Below are 20,059 nucleotides of genomic sequence, written 5' to 3' on the forward strand. Positions count from 1 at the left end.
AGCTCAGTCTTTACGTTCTGCAGAATCTCACACAAATCAACTAGTGTTGTTTCTTCGAAAACATGGTTGGAGGATCAATTTACCAAAAAGTTTTTTGATTCCTCAGACAAGGGTCACCTTTTTAGGTTTCCAGATAGATTCAGTGTCCATGACTCTGTCTCTAACAGACAAGAGACGTTTGAAATTTGTTGCAGCATTTCGGCACCTTCAGTCTCAGTCATTCCCTTCAGTGGCTATGTGCATGGAAGTTTTAGGCCTCATGACTGCAGCATCGGACGCGATTCCTTTTGCTCGTTTTCACATGAGACCTCTCCAGCTTTGCATGCTGAATCAATGGTGCCGGGATTATACAAAGATATCACAATTAATATCCTTAAATCCCAATGTTCAACATTCTCTGACGTGGTGGTTAAATCACCAGCGTTTAGTTCAAGGGGCCTCTTTTGTTCGGCCAACCTGGACTGTGATCACAACAGATGCGAGTCTTTCAGGTTGGGGAGCTGTATGGAGATCTCTAACAGCACAAGGGATTTGGAAATCTCAAGAGGCGAGATTACCAATCAATATTTTAGAACTCCGTGCAATTCTCAGAGCTCTTCAGTTTTGGCCTCTGTTGAAGAGAGAACCATTCATTTGTTTTCAGACAGACAATATCACATCGGTGGCATATGTCAATCATCAGGGTGGGACTCACAGTCCCCAAGCTATGAAAGAAGTATCTCGGATACTTGTTTGGGCAGAATCCAGCTCCTGTCTAATTTCTGCGGTTCATATCCCAGGTGTAGACAATTGGGAGGTGGAATATCTCAGCCGTCAGACTTTACATCCAGGGGAGTGGTCTCTCCATCCGTATGTCTTTTCTCAGATTGTTCAGATGTGGGGTCTTCCAGAGATAGATCTCATGGCCTCTCATCTAAACAAGAAACTTCCCAGATACCTGTCCAGGTCCAGGGATGTTCAGGCGGAAGCAGTGGATGCGCTGACACTTCCTTGGTGTTATCATTCTGCTTACATTTTCTCGCCTCTAGTTCTTCTTCCAAGAGTGATATCCAAAATCATCATGGAACAATTGTTTGTGTTGCTGGTGGCTCGAGCATGGCCACACAGGTTTTAGTATGCGGATCTTGTTCGGATGTCCAGTTGCCAACCTTGGCCACTTCCGTTAAGGCTGGACCTACTGTCTCAAGGTCCGTTTTTTTTCCATCAGGATCACAAATTATTAAATTTGAAGATATGGAAATTGAACGCTTAGTACTAAGTCATAGAGGTTTCTCTGACTCAGTAATTAATACTATGTTACAAGCTCGTAAAATCTGTCTCTAGGAAGATTTATTATCGAGTTTGGAAGACTTACATTTCATGGTGTTCTTCTCATAAATTCTCTTGGCATTCTTTTAGAATTCCTAGAATTTTACAGTTTCTCCAGGATGGTTTGGATAGGGGTTGGTCTGCAAGTTCCTTGAAGGGACAAATATCTGATCTTTCTGTTTTATTTCACAGAAAGATTGCTAATCTTCCTGATATTCACTGTTTTGTACAGGCTTTAGTTCGTATTAAGCCTGTCATTAAATCACTTTCTCCTCCTTGGAGTCTTAATTTGGTTTTGAAGGCGTTACAGGCTCCTCCTTTTGAGCCTATGTATTCTTTGGATATTAAACTACTTTCTTGGAAAGTGTTGTTCCTTTTGGCTATCTCTTCTGCTAGAAGAGTTGCTGAGCTATCTGCTCTTTCTTGTGAATCTCCTTTTCTGATTTTTCATCAAGATAAGGCGGTTTTGCGGACTTCATTTGAATTTTTACCTAAGGTTGTGAATTCTAACAACATTAGTAGAGAAATTGTTGTCCCTTCCTTGTGTCCTAATCCTAAGAATCCTTTAGAAAGATCCTTACATTCTTTGGATGTGGTGAGAGCTTTGAAATATTATGTTGAAGCTACTAAAGATTTCAGGAAGACTTCTAGTCTATTTGTTATATTTTCTGGTCCTAGGAAAGGTCAGAAGTCCTCTGCTATTTCCTTGGCCTCTTGGTTAAAGCTTTTGATTCATCAAGCTTATTTGGAGTCGGGTCGAGCCCCTCCTCAGAGAATTACAGCTCATTCTACTAGATCAGTCTCCACTTCGTGGGACTTTAAGAATGAAGCTTCAGATGATCAGATTTGTAAAGCAGTGACTTGTTCCTCTTTGCATACATTTACTAAATTCTACTGTTTTGATGCATTTGCTTCTTCTGAAGCAGTTTTTGGTAGAAAAGTCCTTCAGACAGCTGTTTCAGTTTGATTCTTCTGCTGATATTTTACGTTTTTCTTTTCTTCATAAGAATAACTTATATTTTGGGTTGTGGATTATTTTTTCAGCATTTGGCTGTTGTTTATTTTTATCCCTCCCTCTCTAGTGACTCTTGCGTGGAGTTCCACATCTTGGGTATTGATATTCCATACGTCACTAGCTCATGGACTCTTGCCAATTACATGAAAGAAAACATAATTTATGTAAGAACTTACCTGATAAATTCATTTCTTTCATATTGGCAAGAGTCCATGAGGCCCACCCTTTTTATGGTGGTTATGATTTTTTCGTATAAAGCACAATTATTTCCAAATTCCTTTGTTGATGCTTTTTACTCCTTTCTTTATCACCCCACTACTTGGCGAAGCGCATATCAACGTAGAAATCTAGCAGAAACTTACTTCACCACCTCCATGGGAGGCAAAGTTTGTAAAACTGAATTGTGGGTGTGGTGAGGGGTGTATTTATAGGCATTTTGAGGTTTGGGAAACTTTGTCCCTCCTGGTAGGATTGTATATCCCATACGTCACTAGCTCATGGACTCTTGCCAATATGAAAGAAATGAATTTATTAGGTAAGTTCTTACATAAATTATGTTATTTCTTTTAGAATCCCTTGTTGAAAAGCATACCTAGGAAGGTTCAGAAGAAGCAATGTGCTACTGAGAGCTAGCTGATGATTGGTGGGTACATATATATGCCTCTTATTGGTTCACTGTATGTGTTCAGCAAGATCCATTTAAAGGGACATTAAACCCAAACTTTTTCTTTCATGATTCAGACAGAGAATACAATTTTAAACAACATTCCAATTTACTTCTATTGTCTCATTTGCTTTATTCTTTAGATATCCTTTGTTGAAGAAATAGCAATGCACATGGGTCAGCCAATCACACGAGGCATCTATGTGCAGCCACCAATCAGCAGCTACTGAGCCTATCTAGATATGCTTTTCAGGAAATAATATCAAGAGAATGAAGCAAATTAGATGATAGAAGTAAATTAGAAAGTTGTTTAAAATTGTATTCTCTATCTGAATCATGAAAGAAAAATGTGGGATTTAATGTCCCTTTAAGTTCAATAAAGGTAAGGCAAGCTGCAATGGATTGGAACAGCTTTTTTTGGAATCTAGCAAAATAACCATAAACTCTTGTGAGTGCAATTGTAAAAAAATATATATATATATGTGAGAAACTATGGCCTTCATTTCCCAAAATCACATCGCACTTTTATCACAATACCTGATTTAGAAAAAAAGTCTTGAAGTGTAACTGTAGAATACTAGTAAGAGAAAAAAAAAATACTACCCAGAAAATTAAAACCTATAAGTTTATACAATTTTAAAGATAGAAAAAAAAGCTTAAAGGGACATAAAAATGCCTTAAAGGGACATAATACCCATATGCTAAATCACTTGAATAAAAGGGAGGAAGAATAACTGTAAAAAGCTGAAATGAAATATATTCAGCTAACAATATTAATTGCTCTGTGAGATTTCATAGTAAACTGACTTAAAGGGATACTAAATACAATTTTTTTTCTTTCATGATTCAGATAGAGCATCCAATTTTAAGCAACTTTCTAATTTACTCCTATTATCATTTTTTCATAGTTCTTGCTGCCTTTATTTGAAAAAGCAGGAATCTAAGCTTAGGAGCCAGCCCATGTTTTATTCAGCACCTTGGGTAGCGCTAGCAGAATATGTTCTATGTATTTTTAAATAAATATTATATATATATATATATATATATATATATATATATATACTGTGTATATATATATATTTATATATATGTGTGTGTGTATATATATATATATATATATATATATATATATATACAGCATCCCACAAAAGTGAGTACACCCCTCACATTTTTTTTAAATGTTCATTGTGACAACAAGAAATGACACTTTGCTACAATATAAAGTAGTGAGTGTACAGCCTGTATAGCAGTGTAAATTTGCTGTCCACTCAAAATAACTCAACACACAGCCATTAATGTCTAAACCATTGGCAACAAAAGTGAGTACACCCCTAAGTGGAAATGTCCAAATTGGGCCCAATTAGCCATTTTCCCTCCCCAGTGTCATGTGACTCGTTAGTGTTACAATGTCTCAGGTGTGAATGGGGAGCAGGTGTGTTAAATTTGGTGTTATCGCTCTCACACTCTGTCATACTGGTCAATTGAAGTTCAACATGGCACCTCATGGCAAAGAACTCTCTGAGGATCTGAAAAAAAGAATTGTTGCTCTACATAAAGATGGCCTAGGCTATAAGAAGATTGCCAAAACCCTAAAACTGAGCTGCAGCACGGTGGGCAAGACCATACAGCGGTTTCACAGGACAGATTCCACTCAGAACAGGCCTCCCATGGTCGACCAAAGAAGTTGAGTGCATGTGCTTATCGTCATATCCAGAGGTTGTCTTTGGGAAATAGACATATGAGTGCTGCCAGCATTGCTGCAGAGGTTGAAGGGGTGGGGGGTCAGCCTTTCAGTACTCAGATCATACACTGCACACTGCATCAAATTAGTCTATATGGCTGTCGTCCCAGAAGGAAGCCTCTTCTAAAGATGATGCACAAGAAAGCCCGCTAACAGTTTGCTGAAGACAAGCAGACTAAGGGCATGGATTACTGGAACCATGTCCTGTGGTCCGATGAGACCAAGAAAAACTTATTCGGTTCAGATGGTGTAAAGCGTGTGTGGCGGCAACCAGGTGAGGAGTACAAAGACAAGTGTGTCTTGCCTACTGTCAAGCATGGTGGTGGGTGTGTCATGGTCTGGGCCTGCATGAGTGCTGCCGGCACTGGGGAGCTACAGTTCATTGAGGGAACCATGAATGCCAACATGTATTGTGACATATTGAAGCAGAGCATGATCCCCTCCCTTCGGAGAATGGGCCACAGGGCAATATTTCAACATGATAAAAACCCCAAACACACCTCCAAGACGACCACTGCCTTGCTAAAAAAGCAGAGGGCAAAGGTGATGGACTGGCCAAGCATGTCTCCAGACCTAAACCCTATTGAGCGTCATTGGGGCATCCTCAAATGGAAGGTGGTGGAGCCCAAGGTCTCTAACATCCACCAGCTCTGTGATGTCATCATGGAGGAGTGGAAGAGGACTCCAGTGGCACCCTGTGAAGCTCTGGTGATATCCATGCCCAAGAGGGTTAAGGCAGTGCTGGAAAATAATGGTGGCCACACAAAATATTGACACTTTGGGCCCAATTTGGACATTTCCACTTAGGGGTGTACTCACTTTTGTTGCCAATGGTTTAGACATTAATGGCTGTGTGTTGCGTTATTTTGAGGGGACAGCAAGTTTACACTGTTATACAGGGTGTACACTCACTACTTTACATTGTAGCAAAGTGTCATTTCTTCAGTGTTGTCACATGAAAAGATATAATAAAATATTTACAAAAATGTGAGGGGTGTACTCACTTTTGTGAAATACTGTATATATATAAGTAGTAATAGTATGGAGGTTATGTCAAACTTTTTTGACAGGTGGACACGCCCCTTTCCCCTCCCCTAAACCCGCCCCTTTCCACTCCCACTTTTACGCCCCTTTTTGATATCAATTTGATATAAAATTGATATAAAAAGGGATTTTGATACGAATTTGATATAAAATCGATATTAAAAAAGTGTTTTTAATACGAATTTGATATAAAATTGATATTAAATTTTTTTTTTTTTATTAGGATTTGGATTAAAAGTTTATAAGAGGTTATTAAGCTTATTTTGATATGGTTGATTAGGAACTTTATAAAAGACTATAAAGTTTATTTAATTTAAAAAAGGTATAAAGTATACTTTGATATTGTATTCTAATAAAAGGGGGTATAAAATCTTAATATATATATTAATTATAACATTCATTACAAGAGTTGCAATAATAATTTGTTATAGCAAAATTTACACACCCGTACATGTTTTGTTATAACAACTCCTACAAGTTTGTACATATTCATTGCAAAAAGGATTAATTCTCAAATTTAATTTACAACGTCGTACATATTGCGAGACTATTTTATCATTCTTTTTTAAGTCTGATGAAAAGAAATTGAGTAGTTTATCAAAACTCATACCCTTAGACATACAATGCATAAAAAAAATACAATATTGACCACACACCACAGAGAATGTATCTTGTATCTGTTTAGTCTGAAATACTATTCGAGTTGTATTCCTTTTTAAAAAATTTAAAAATGATTTAGGAAATACGTTGTTGTACGGTGAGATTCCATACGAATCAAAAAAATACCCACCACCCCTTTGATCAAAATAAATTGCTACCCAATGTTCACCAGCACGTGTGGAAGGGTCGGTGTTAATAATAAAACCTATAGGTCTATTTCTTAGTCTTTGTTTTGGTAATAAATCACACGGGTATACACCGTCAAAGACTGAACGTGTATAAGGATCTCTGGTTAGGATTCTTGTTATTTCCAAAGTGTTCATCTTTGTTTATAGATAGTCGTACAAGACTTCTCTTCTTTGATTAATTTCAATAATATTATCAAATACACTATAAATAATCATATTAATTGTTCTTTCAAGTGGTCTTGAAAATCGGATTTCAGCTCTGAGATTACCACTGCGTATAAGAGAGTAGTGTGAACCACACTCTTGGTCCGGTGACAAATCAAAGGCAAAAAGTGTGTAACCACGTACATACTCTTCTCTATTAATGAGTATTCCAGCATCAGAATTTTGTTTACCAGCGATGTTGACTAATGATATGTATTCACGTATAGCATTTCCATTTTCAAAGTCTGGTTGAAAAGGTTTTGTTGGTATTTGTTCACCATCCAGATACAAGGCTGCAAAATTCACATAGTTATGTTTGAAACATAAGGGGTTCTTGTCATAAGCACCAGAGAAAGCGTCGTTATCAACAAATCCAATAACGACGGTTTTTGGTAGTTGTCCAAGAAATAAATTTTCCTGATTGCAGACACGCGAGCCGGCGGCCACGGAATAGACCTTTAAACCGACTCTATCCAGAGCGTATTTTGCATTTCCTGTTAGGAGTCCTTGCGCATGTCCTATGCGTACAGCCGGGGATATCTGTACTCTTTTGACAAAAAGAGAGGCGTTTAAAATTTGAACTTTATACTGTTCTGCTTCAGCGCTCATAATAGAAAAAGCATCTTTATTCCTTATAAGTTTTATTTTCAGATCGAGTCCATTCAATAACAATTTTTCTTGGAAAAACAGATCACTATGTAGATGACCTAGCAATTCAATAGTTTTACCACGCTCTAACATACGTCCTCTCTTTACAAAACCACTATTATCACCATCTAACTCACAATTATCGTGTAACCCTGCTGCAGCTTTATAAAACAATCCTGCTGTAAATTGCGTGGATAAAGCATCTGAGCTGTAGTTGAGAATTGTTTCAATGTACGACCGGTATGCGTATAGGTTATTTGATTGTGAGATGAGTCTGTCTCCTAATGTAACATCGACTTGGTTAAACAGCGTGGCTAGTGGATAGTTGATGAGGCTAACGCGTGCTCCAGCAGGCGGAGCTGTATTGTCTGACTATTTTACAGGTTATATACATCAAAGTGTTGTTCAGGTCAAAATAATGATCGCCGCTTCCTGCTATATAAAATTCCAGGGGTGCATTTTCAGTTATAGCTGTGAGTGGCTGTATTTCGACATACAGTGGTTTTTCTATACCCGTTTGTGTCGGCTGTATTTGAAATATGTCGAGTTCTGATTTAGTACATTCTAATGATCCGTTGTGTATGAAAGCCATATTTTGATCAGTATTTCTAAAAGATGTCATCCACTGAGCGTCTTGATGTTTTCTGTTTCTTTTTGGGCCTGTGTATCACCTTTTTGCTTATGAATTGTGATGAAATTGGTGGAAACGTAGCTCGACGCTTCCTTTTTGGTTTTCTCTTGTTACTGCTATAAACAACACCAGATCCCTCTTGTGGCCCGCTATTCATTTTATTCATAACAGCAGTTGAAACACGCCCCACAACATCCTTTGCTATACCTTGTGCCGCTGTTTTCATATGCGGTTTTACTATATCTAGTCCACGTCGAAAAAGTGGGACAGCCATCCTAAAAAGATTACGAAATATACCGCCTAATCCACGGCCGTACATATACGAACTACCGTGAAAACCTGGTAGACCATTACCAGCTTGTGTCCTATAATAATTACTGTAAACCGCCGGGTCACCATAAACCTTAACAGCCACCATTCTTTTAATAAAAGTTGTTCTTGCGCTGCCTAAAGTGTAGCTTAATGATTGCCTTTCCGTATTTAAATCCCACGTTCTTGTTCTGATCGTTCTTAATTTCAATTGTTATACGGTCAAAATGATGATTGTTTACAGGTATGTAGTCTGGCTTGGTGTACCGTTGAGTGATGATTTCATTATTGCCACCTGTAATTTCTACTGTTCTTAGTAATGGTACATATCCGTCACCCACACGTTGATGTTCTATGATGTCTGTATAGATAAAGAGTGTGTAGAAGCCGGCATTTATATCGCTATATATTTTGCCACCATCATTCTTTACACCTTGATTGTTAATCCCCAATATATGCGCCAACCTTTCTGAGGTTGAGATGGTAGAGTTACCTAAGATACGCACAGCTCTACACAGTTCGTCGTATTTAAGCTTTACATCTACGTTAATGGCTTGGAGAGATACTAATTTTTCATTGATAGTTTTTATTAAATCGTTTATATCTTTATAATAGCCTGCTTTTATGGCTAACGGCGTAGTTACATTGTTTGGTGACGTAACAATTATTCTAGAATCAGCGGCATCTAGGGTGTCCCACGTATGGGGGTATTGTATCTCCGTCAGAGCCACTTCCCATTCTCCTTTTAATATAATGGGTTTAGCTAACTTTGTTGTAAAACTAGATATCTTATTTGTAGGAAAAATGTTGTACGATGCGTTACTAGGTAACGTTAAGTAAAATGGTGATGCTTCCATTATTCCATATAGCGGTTAACTGACTTTTGGGTATCCAGCTGTTAAATTTATCCGGATAGCCCTTCCATTTAACATAAACGTACTCCTTTCTCCTAAAACTTTTCTGTTTTAAGATTTTTTTCAATTTTGTAAATTCGTTTTTTATCTTGTGTTATTTTTTGAAGTTCTTCGGGGTAAAAGCTACCTTCGATAGACTCATCAGCTAAATCTTTCACTTTGTAAAGAGGTTTAAATCCTCTTGTATTCAGACCTTCAATTATAAAAATTTCATCTGTGAAATTTTGCTCATAACCTTTTGTGAACGTGTTCTTATGTTTCGAAATCCTGACTTGGTCACCGATTTTTAAAACAGGTTTAACCTTTTTAGTTTTTGGAGAGGAACTGTAAATATTTTTCCAGACGACGAGTGAATTTTCTTGCGTCACTTCTACCGGTTTACAACGTATGGTTCTGTGGTATGTATTATTATAACTATGAATTAATTTGTTCAATATATTTATATATCTGTGTGTGTTGTGATGTGTAAAATAGCGCCACATTCTAGTCTTTAAAATACGGTTAAATCGTTCTACGATTGCTGCTTTAACACAGTTGTTTGCGACAAAATGTTGAATTTTTAATTTTTTCAATAACTTCTGTACTGTTCCATTTAAAAATTCTTTGCCTTTATCAGTCTGTATTTTCATAGGTACACGACCATCTTTGAATATTGTTTCAAAACCCTTTGTGATGCTTGGTCCAGTTTTATTATGTAATCCAACGCCCCAAGCGTATTTAGAAAAACAATCTATAACGGTTAGAATATACTTTATACCGTCATTATATTTATGGTAATATATCATGGACACCAGGTCAGCTTGCCATTGTATATCTAAAGAAGATGCATATATTTTATTTCTTTCAAAAATACGTCTGGCTGGTTTATGTAGCATATAAACATCTTGCTGATTTAAAAATTTTACAATTTTTTTTCTGTTGAATCCATATTTTTTAGCTGCTTTGTACAGATTTTCAACACCGCCTAATGACCCGGGGTTTATAGGATTATGATATAATTCTCTTAATACAAGTCCACGATTGATGTTAGCAGACTCCATTCTTTAGGCAGTATACAGCTATTTCATAAAACATTGATTTATATGATTTTTACGAAATACGTGTGAGATATTAGTCTGTTTTGAGTAAAATACATGTCCTAACATGCCACATAACATTTTTGTGACAAAAAGATAAGTCCTGGCACGCCTCATTGTTTTTGGTTAAAAGACACGCCAGTAGTAAGAGTATGGAGGTTATTTCAAACTTTTTTGACAGGTGGACACACCCCTTTCTCCTCCCCTAAACCCGCCCCTTTCCACTCCCACTTTTATGCCCCTTTTTGATATCAATTTGATATAAAATTGATATAAAAAGAGCTTTTGATACGAATTTGATATAAAATCGATATTAAAAAAGTGTTTTTAATACGTATTTGATATAAAATTGATATTAAATAGTTTTTTTTATTAGGATTTGGATTAAAAGGTTATAAGAGGTTATTAAGCTTATTTTGTTGATTAGGAGCTTTATAAAAGACTATAAAGTTATTTAATTAAAAAAAGGTATAAAGTATACTTTGATATTGTATTCTATTAAAAGGGAGATATAAAATCCTAATATATATAATCTCTATAATGTTCAATAGGTTTAATAAGGCATGTCAGGACTTGCTATGAAAAGAAAAAAAAAAAAAGATATAAAATGTAATAGGGTTAAAAGGAGGGGGTATAAGAATGTATAAAACTCAATTGTTTTGATATTTTCTTTTATTAGGAGATTATAAAAAAAATAAAAAATAAAAGTTTGTTAACATTTGTTATAAGATTTCTGTGAATGAAATAATTTAATTCAGTATTGTACATATTATCTTTTCTGTCTTCATGCCAGCACATTGTATGAACTGAATGCACAGGCTACTTATATGCTCTGACACTTTTATGTTATTAAAATGCTGACATATGTAATACGTCATTTATTAAATCATGACTAAGTCAATTGTTAAATCACTAATATTTTTTCATCACATATCTTTGTCAGCAAATATCATCATTTTACTTTCAGATGTCATTGAGTTCACAAATTCTTAAAAAACTGACATACAGCAATTTTGTAGAGTAAAGATATTTATCTATACAAAAAACAAACTCTCACTTATCTTTTTAAAACACACACAGTTTGTTTTTCACCTAATATACACAAAAATATCATCAGATTACTTTTTTCTCATCACATATCTTGTCAGCAGATATCATCATATTACTTTCAGATGTCATTGAGTTTGCACATTATTTTTAAAACACTGACATACATCATTTTTGTAAACATCTTATCTATCCAAAACCATCTCTTATAGAAATATTTTTTTTTCTATCTTTTTTAAAAAACCTCTCCTTTTACCAACCCTGCTTAGATGACAATATGTGTACAAACAACCTCTTTTATACTTTTTATTGTAAAGTGTTACATTAACTAATTAAGCTTAACTTATATTAATAAAACTATTAATATAGTTTACACAGTTTACAACAGCTTTTCACTTTTATCTCCCTTATAACCACACAGCAAAAATAAACATTTATACAGCACAAATACAAATAAGCATAATACAAACATCTAAATAAAATGATGAACTCAGCCTATTATAAAGAAAATTCTCAATTAGCTTTTTAAATTAACTTTATACCCACAAAATAAAAATAAACATTTATACATCACAAATACAAATAAGCATAATGCAAACATCTTAATAAAAGGATTAACTCACCATATTATTTTATTTTAAACTCACATATCTGTACTCAGCTGATGAAGAAATTAAAAACAAATACAAACGCACAAAAACAATATTTTATAAACATTGCATTTACTACCTCTGCCCCACATTTCTGTAACAACAAGATCATTTCATCTATACATATTGCTGTGTTAAGTAAAATGGTGGGGGTGGGGTGGTTGTGGGTGTGAAACTTAAAAAGCGCTGTCCCTGATCTTTGGATCTTTTGGTGTGAGAATATAAGTTATTATATCTACTCTAAACTGTCTTTTATAATAATTAATTCTAAACTTTTAAACTAAGTAATGTTATCTTAGCTGAATAAAAAATAAATACATCTCTTATAGAAATTTTTTTCTACCTTTTTTTTTAAAAACCTCTCCTTTTACCAACCCTGCTTAGATGACAATATGTGTACCAACAACCTCTTTTATACTTTTTATTGTAAAGTGTTACACTAAGTAATTAAGCTTAACTTATATTAATGAAACTAATGTTACCATCAGTTTACACAGTTTACAACAGCAATGCCTTTTCATTGTGACCACTTAATATAGCTAGTGATTTTTAACCTCTCATACTAATAATATATCACTTAATGCACTGGTTGGCTATATCAGATGAGTCTATTTTAATCTTGTTTACTAAGGACAAACTGCATATTTATATCTAATGCTACCATCAGTTTACACAGTTTACAACAGCAATGTCTTTTCATTGTGACCACTTAATATAGCTAGTGATTTTTAACCTCTCATACTAATAATATATCACTTAATGCACTTGTTGGCTATATCAGATGAGTCTATTTTAATCTTGTTTACTAAGGACAAACTGCATATTTATATTAGGTATGGTGTATATGAGCATATTTATATTTTTCCACAGGGATCCCAGTTTTATAGCAATTCAATGCAATCTCTAGGATCTGAAGATGCTGGTGTAACTGTTATTTGCTATAACAATGATTGAATTTATTGTGCAAGAGTAGTGTAGGGCAATATCCACTTATTTCTTTTGTCTCTCTCTCTTTTTTTTGTTGTGGGTATATATTTTGCTTTTTACCTCCATGCACTTTCCCTGGATATTGTTTTGGGACCATGTGCCTTAGTAACTGTCAAACTCACACACATTCATTTGGCTATCTTCTCTCTCAGAACACGTCCACTCCCTATTTCCCATTCATCAACCACATAAATAGTAGATTTAAACAGTATGGGCTGTTTTATGAAGCTGGGGATGCAGCTTTGGACCTTTTTGACCCTGAAACATCTAGTTAAGAAGCAAAAGTCTTAAGAAGCTGCACATGAACAAAGTTACCAGGCAGCGAAAGCTGACCACCCCATGCTAGCAACCAGTAAACTCTCTTAATAATAACTAGACTTAACCCCAGCTCTACAGAATTCTGCAATACTATACAAACTATAATAATAATCCTGCTCAGGAGCCACCATTCATGGTTAAAACAATAGATTAGGTCTCTGTATGTTAAAAGTGTAGGACATTTTACCTTATGTATAAAGGAAAATATAAACAACTTACTTATTTAGTAAAATCTGCATAGGCGTTTCCCCCAAATGATTTGAGTTATCTAGGATTTGTTATGTTTTGTTAAGTTTTCAAAAAGACAGACTTGTTTAAACTTCAGAGTTGCAAACACATTTATTAACAAATTATAATATTGAGTGCAACTCATACGATTCACATAAGTAGATGTACGTATAGTGTTGGTAATGAATATATATATATATATATATATATATATACATATAGCTATATACAGAGCAACATACGTTAGATTTCCTTCCAATTTTTATTAACATACAGTTACACACAAATTTACAACTGCTACAAATAAAACTAATTATTTTAAGTATATTAACTATGTCACTGAAATAAATGTATGGACATAAATATGTATATAATATACTAAAAATACATAGAGACTTGTATCAACATAAGTACTTACAAATAAAGTTAAAACTGTCATAAACTTGCACAATTGGGTCATACATTAACTTAAGTACCATCCCATATAAATACTTTTATAGACATTATATCTGAACAATACACTTACATACATACATCATTTTAAATTTACATATCAATCACAAATATAAAAGCACACAAAAACACAGTTCACTCTTTACCTTGTGTACAAATGCATTTAAACACAAACTACCATCAAACACCCATACCACAACATTAATGTACAGTTGACTTATAGATTTAAATAAGACTATATCTATATATATCTATCTCTCTGTTTAAAATAATATGTTTGTTCTAACATTATGTGAAATCAACAGTAGGTATAAAAAGATATATATATATATATATATATATATATATATATATATATATATATATATATATATATATATAACACACAGACTTGAGGTACACAGAAAATGATGTCACATTTTAATATGGGGAGGTGCCCATGCCTCTCCCCATATTAGTAGCCAAAAGGATATGTGGTAAAGTTATATGATAACACCCTTTCTTAATAAATGTATGTTTGTGATTTATGATAATAAAAATAATTAAATATGCATAATAATGAAATAAGATGACATAAGTTAACAGTAAATCGTCTATTAAAGTATATGGGATATATAATATTTAACTTTAAAAAGATAGAAAAAAAATATTTCTATAAGAGATGGTTTTGGATAGATAAGATGTTTACAAAAATGATGTATGTCAGTGTTTTAAAAATAATGTGCAAACTCAATGACATCTGAAAGTAATATGATGATATCTGCTGACAAGATATGTGATGAGAAAAAAGTAATCTGATATTTTTGTGTATATTAGGTGAAAAACAAACTGTGTGTGTTTTAAAAAGATAAGTGAGAGTTTGTTTTTTGTATAGATAAATATCTTTACTCTACAAAATTGCTGTATGTCAGTTTTTTAAGAACTTGTGAACTTAATGACATCTGAAAGTAAAATGATGATATTTGCTGACAAAGATATGTGATGAAAAAATATTAGTGATTTAACAATTGACTTAGTCATGATTTAATAAATGACGTATTACAGGGGCGTATTTAGGTTTTGTGCTGCCCTAGGCACTCAAAATTCTGCTGCCCCCCCCAACCCCCCACCCCACCCCAGGTTTAAGGCCTTTTTTTAGACATAATATTTTTGGGGCAGGGTGTAAAAAATAAAAAAAATAATGTCTTTTTAAGGAGATGTTCACCAGGGCTTGCATTCACTCTGGTCACACACACACATATATATATAAGACATTATTTTGCAAGTCAGATGATTAAAGTGTTTATATCAGAAAAAAATATCCTTCACTGTATGATAGTTTGTCAGTAGGTAGTTGTTTAACCTTAAACATCTTCTTTGGTGATTGACAGTTATTTAAGCAAAATATCTGCTTGGATAAATATGTAATGAATATACAAACTGGCCATTAAAAGTACTTAAAAAATACAACAGTAGTTATGATAGGCCCACATACAATCCCATAGGATAGCAATAGCCGGGCCAGCCATTTAAGTCATTAGTAATTGGTTGATTTTGCCACCCGGCCCTGAGTTCAGTAGAGTGGCCCTAGGGACTAAAAATTCTGCTGCCCCTTAAAAATCTGCTGCCCTAGGCACCGGCCTTGTTGGCCTATGCCTTAATACACCCCTGACGTATTACATATGTCAGCATTTTAATAACATAAAAGTGTCAGAGCATATAAGTAGCCTGTGCATTCAGTTCATACAATGTGCTGGCATGAAGACAGAAAAGATAATATGTACAATACTGAATTAAATTATTTCATTCACAGAAATCTTATAACAAATGTTAACAAACTTTTATTTTTTATTTTTTTTATAATCTCCTAATAAAAGAAAATATCAAAACAATTGAGTTTTATACACTCTTATACCCCCTCCTTTTAACCCTATTACATTTTATATCTTTTTTTTTTTCTTTTTATAGCAAGTCCTGACATGCCTTATTAAACCTATTGAACATTATAGAGATTATATATATTAGGATTTTATATCTCCCTTTTAATAGAATACAATATCAAAGTATACTTTATACCTTTTTTTAATTAAATAACTTTATAGTCTTTTATAAAGCTCCTAATCAACCATATCAAAATAAGCTTAATAACCTCTTATAACCTTTTAATCCAAATCCTAATAAAAAAAACTATTTAATATCAATTTTATATCAAATACGTATTAAAAACACTTTTTTAATATCGATTTTATATCAAATTCGTATCAAAAGCTCTTTTTATATCAATTTTATATCAAATTGATATCAAAAAGGGGCGTAAAAGTGGTAGTGGAAAGGGGCGGGTTTAGGGGAGGAGAAAGGGGCATGTCCACCTGTCAAAAAAGTTTGACATAACCTCCATACTCTTACTACTTATATATACTGTATATATATATATATATATATATATATATATATATATATATATATATATATATAAAAAGAAAGTTCATAGGCATATGCACTCCCACCAACCATTCAATGCTTTCAAAAAATTAAAAAAATGTAACAGGAAAAGCACTCGCTGGACTTCAGACTTCAAATGTGATAACAACATTTATTAAATGTGACGTTTCGGGACTTAACACGTATATATATACTGTATATATAAAACCTCAATAAAATGCACTGTCAGGAGATTTTGGATATCAATCAACCAAAAATGTATTAACGTTTCAGGGAAACTTGCATCCCCTTCATCAGAACAAAGTGACAAGATGCACCTTCCGGTCTGATGTCTATTGAGTCTAAATTCGACAACGAACATTATAATCATTTGTGTTATAATATTAACATTTGTGTTATATTATATTATCCTATATAACTGTGTCAAAGAGTGACAAAACATATTAACAAAGTGATTCATACCATAACTTATTTCAGTGTCCTCACTAATATTTTCAATCCGGTGTTGTCTTGATAACCATAGCACACAACTCTAGAATATATCGTTATAGATAAAATTTAAATACAAATGTGAGTGTAGATTTCCCTCTACGTGTGCTTATTTTGTTGCATGTATTTTGATCCATACAATATATTATAGCAGATCACATATTTATACACCTATTTTGTGCATGTTTATAATGTTTTCATGACAACCAACCTCCACTATGGCCAGTATGGATCAAAATACATGCAACCAAATAAACATAATCTTCTATTTGAAGATCATTGGAATGTGAAATATTCATATTTTCATGTCGGATTAGCGTACTTGAAAATATGCAATCAGGCTTGCATGAGAGTAGGGTGTTTTTTCCAACTTTTTTTGCTCCATTGACTTCTATGGGGGAATAGGTTATTGCGGGCACAATATTGTAAATTCGGCCTTTTGCACTCGTTGGTTTAGCGCAAGAGTAAAATTAGTTTACTTTTAACTTGTACTACGAGTGCAACCCAACTCATGTAAAAAACGTTCTTCTATCTAGCGGAGTTAACACTCAAATGGGAGAGTAAATTAATGCTCGGAACAGCCAATAGAATTTGAGCTCAATCTGATTGGCTGATTGGATCAGCCAATCGGATTGAACTTCAATCTGATTAAATCAGCCAATCAGATTTTTCCTACCTTAATTCCGATTGGCTGATAGAATCCTATCAGCCAATCGGAATTGAAGGGACGCCATCTTGGATGACATCACTTAAAGGTACCGTCATTCATCGTTAGTCGTCGGGAAGAAGAGGTTGGCTCCGCGTCGGCTCGTCTGAAGATGGCTCCGCTCCGCTCCGGATGGATGAAGATTGAAGACGCCGCTTGGATGAAGACTTCAATCGAATGACTTCTGCCGCTCCGGATCTCCTCTTCGGTTCCATCGGTGGTCGGCTGGCTGAAGACGGCTAAAGGTAGGATGATCTTCAGGGGGGTAGTGTTAGGTTTATTTAAGGGGGGTTTGGGTTAGAGTAGGGATATGTGGGTGGTGGGTTTTAATGTTGGGGGGGTTGTATTTTTATTTTACAGGCAAAAGAGCTGTTTTCTTTGGGGCATGCCCCGCAAAAGGCCCTTTTAAGGGCTGGTAAGGTAATAGAGCTGGTAACTTTTTAATGTAGAATAGGGTAGGGCATTTTTTTATTTTGGGGGGCTTTGTTATTTTATTAGGGGGCTTAGATTAGGTGTAAGTAGCTTAAAATTGTTGTAATATTTTTTAAATGTTTGTAAAAAAAAATATTTTTTTTTTGTAACAGCTTTTTTTATTTTTTGTACTTTAGTTAGTTTATTTAATTGAATTTAATTGTAGTTATTTGTAGCTAATTTATTTAATTAATTTAATTATAGCATAGTGTTAGGTTTAATTGTAACTTAGGTTAGGATTTATTTTGCAGGTAATTTTGTATTTCTTTTAGCTAGGTAGTTATTAAATAGTTAATAACTATTTAATAACTGTTCTAACTAGCTAAAATAAATACAAAGTTACCTGTAAAATAAATATAAATCCTAAAATAGCTACAATGTACTTATTAATTACATTGTAGCTATCTTAGGGTTTATTTTACAGGTAAGTATTTAGTTTTAAATAGGAATAATTTATTTAATTATAGTGTAGTGTTAGGTGTAATTTTAACTTAGGTTAGTTTTTATTTTACAGGTAAATTTCTCTTTATTTTAACTAGATAGCTATTAAATAGTTAATAACTATTTAATAGCTATTGTGCCTAGTTAAAAAAAAATTGAAAGTTGCCTGTAAAATAAAAATAAATCCTAAGATAGCTACAATATAATTATTATTTATATTGTAGCTATATTAGGGTTTATTTTAAAGGTAAGTATTTAGTTTTAAATAGGATTAATTTAGTTAATAAGAGAAATATTATTTAGATTTATTTAATTAATATTTAAGTTAGGGGGGTGTTAGGGTTAGTGTTAGACTTAGGTTTAGGGGTTAATAATTTTATTATAGTAGCGGCGGTGTAGGGGGGGCAGGATAGGGGTTAATACATTTATTATAGGTTGCGGTGGTATAGGGGGGGCAGGATAGGGGTTAATAAATTTATTATAGGTTGCGGCGGTATAGGGGGGCAGTATAGGGGTTAATACATTTATTATAGGTTGCGGTGGTATAGGGGGGCAGGATAGGGGTTAATAAATTTATTATAGGTTGCGGCGGTATAGGGGGGGCAGGATAGGGGTTAATAAGTTTAATATAGGTTGCGGCGAGGTCTGGGAGTGGCGGTTTAAGGGTTAAACTATTTATTTAGTTGCGGCGAGGTCCGGGATCCACAGGATAGGGGTTAATAACTTTATTATAGGTGGTGGCGGTATAGGGGGGCAGGATAGGGGTTACTAGGTATAATGTAGGTGGCGGCGGTGTCCGGGAGCGGCAGTTTAGGGGTTAATACATTTATTGTAGTTGCGGCAGGGTCTAGGAGCGGCGGTTTAGGGGTTAATAACTTTATTTAGTTGCGGGGGGCTCCGGGGGTGCCGGTATAGGGGGTAGAACAGTGTAGTTAGTGTGGGTGCTTAGTGACAGCTTGTCAATAAAGCTGTCAAAAAGCCGAAGAGCAGCGAGATCGGATGAGTGATAACTATCACAGTCCGCTGCTCATAGCCCCACACTTGGTGCGCAGCTTTTTGACAGATTTATTGATAACCTTGGCGAGATTTTTCAGGTTCGCGGTGGCGATGGTAGGCGAGCTTAGGCGGGCGTATTGGGCCGGCGACGACAGGTAAGTAGACACGTTGATAACTAGAGGCCAAAGGCTCCATTTGCATCAATTTCAAATAAAAATTAAATGCTTTCACTACAATTTAACTTTTTGTCTATATTTTAGTATATATTACTTTTCTGTAAGTTAAAATAATTGTATTGTGGATTTCACCTGCATATTGCTGGCAAGATAAATCAGTGAGATCAGCTTTAGAAAACTGCTTAAAAAATTTCACAAGACTTGTGAGAGAGCTTTGCACATATCCTGGAACTGCCCTGTCGCTCCTACTTTCTGATCCTAAGTTATTAAAGTA

General features: G+C 34.4%; 1 protein-coding gene across 1 annotated transcript; it reads right to left on the bottom strand.

Annotated features, from left to right (window-relative positions):
* Nucleotides 1-6,761: 6,761 nt before the first annotated feature.
* LOC128652585 (uncharacterized protein F54H12.2-like) lies at nt 6,762-7,565 on the bottom strand. Its single transcript, XM_053705516.1, has one exon. It carries the CDS (start codon nt 7,563-7,565, stop codon nt 6,762-6,764), a length of 804 nt encoding a protein of 267 aa, XP_053561491.1.
* Between the last annotated feature and the right edge of the window lie 12,494 nt (nt 7,566-20,059).

The sequence above is a fragment of the Bombina bombina genome, chromosome 3 (genome assembly GCF_027579735.1).
Source record: "Bombina bombina isolate aBomBom1 chromosome 3, aBomBom1.pri, whole genome shotgun sequence".
NCBI lineage: Eukaryota > Metazoa > Chordata > Amphibia > Anura > Bombinatoridae > Bombina > Bombina bombina.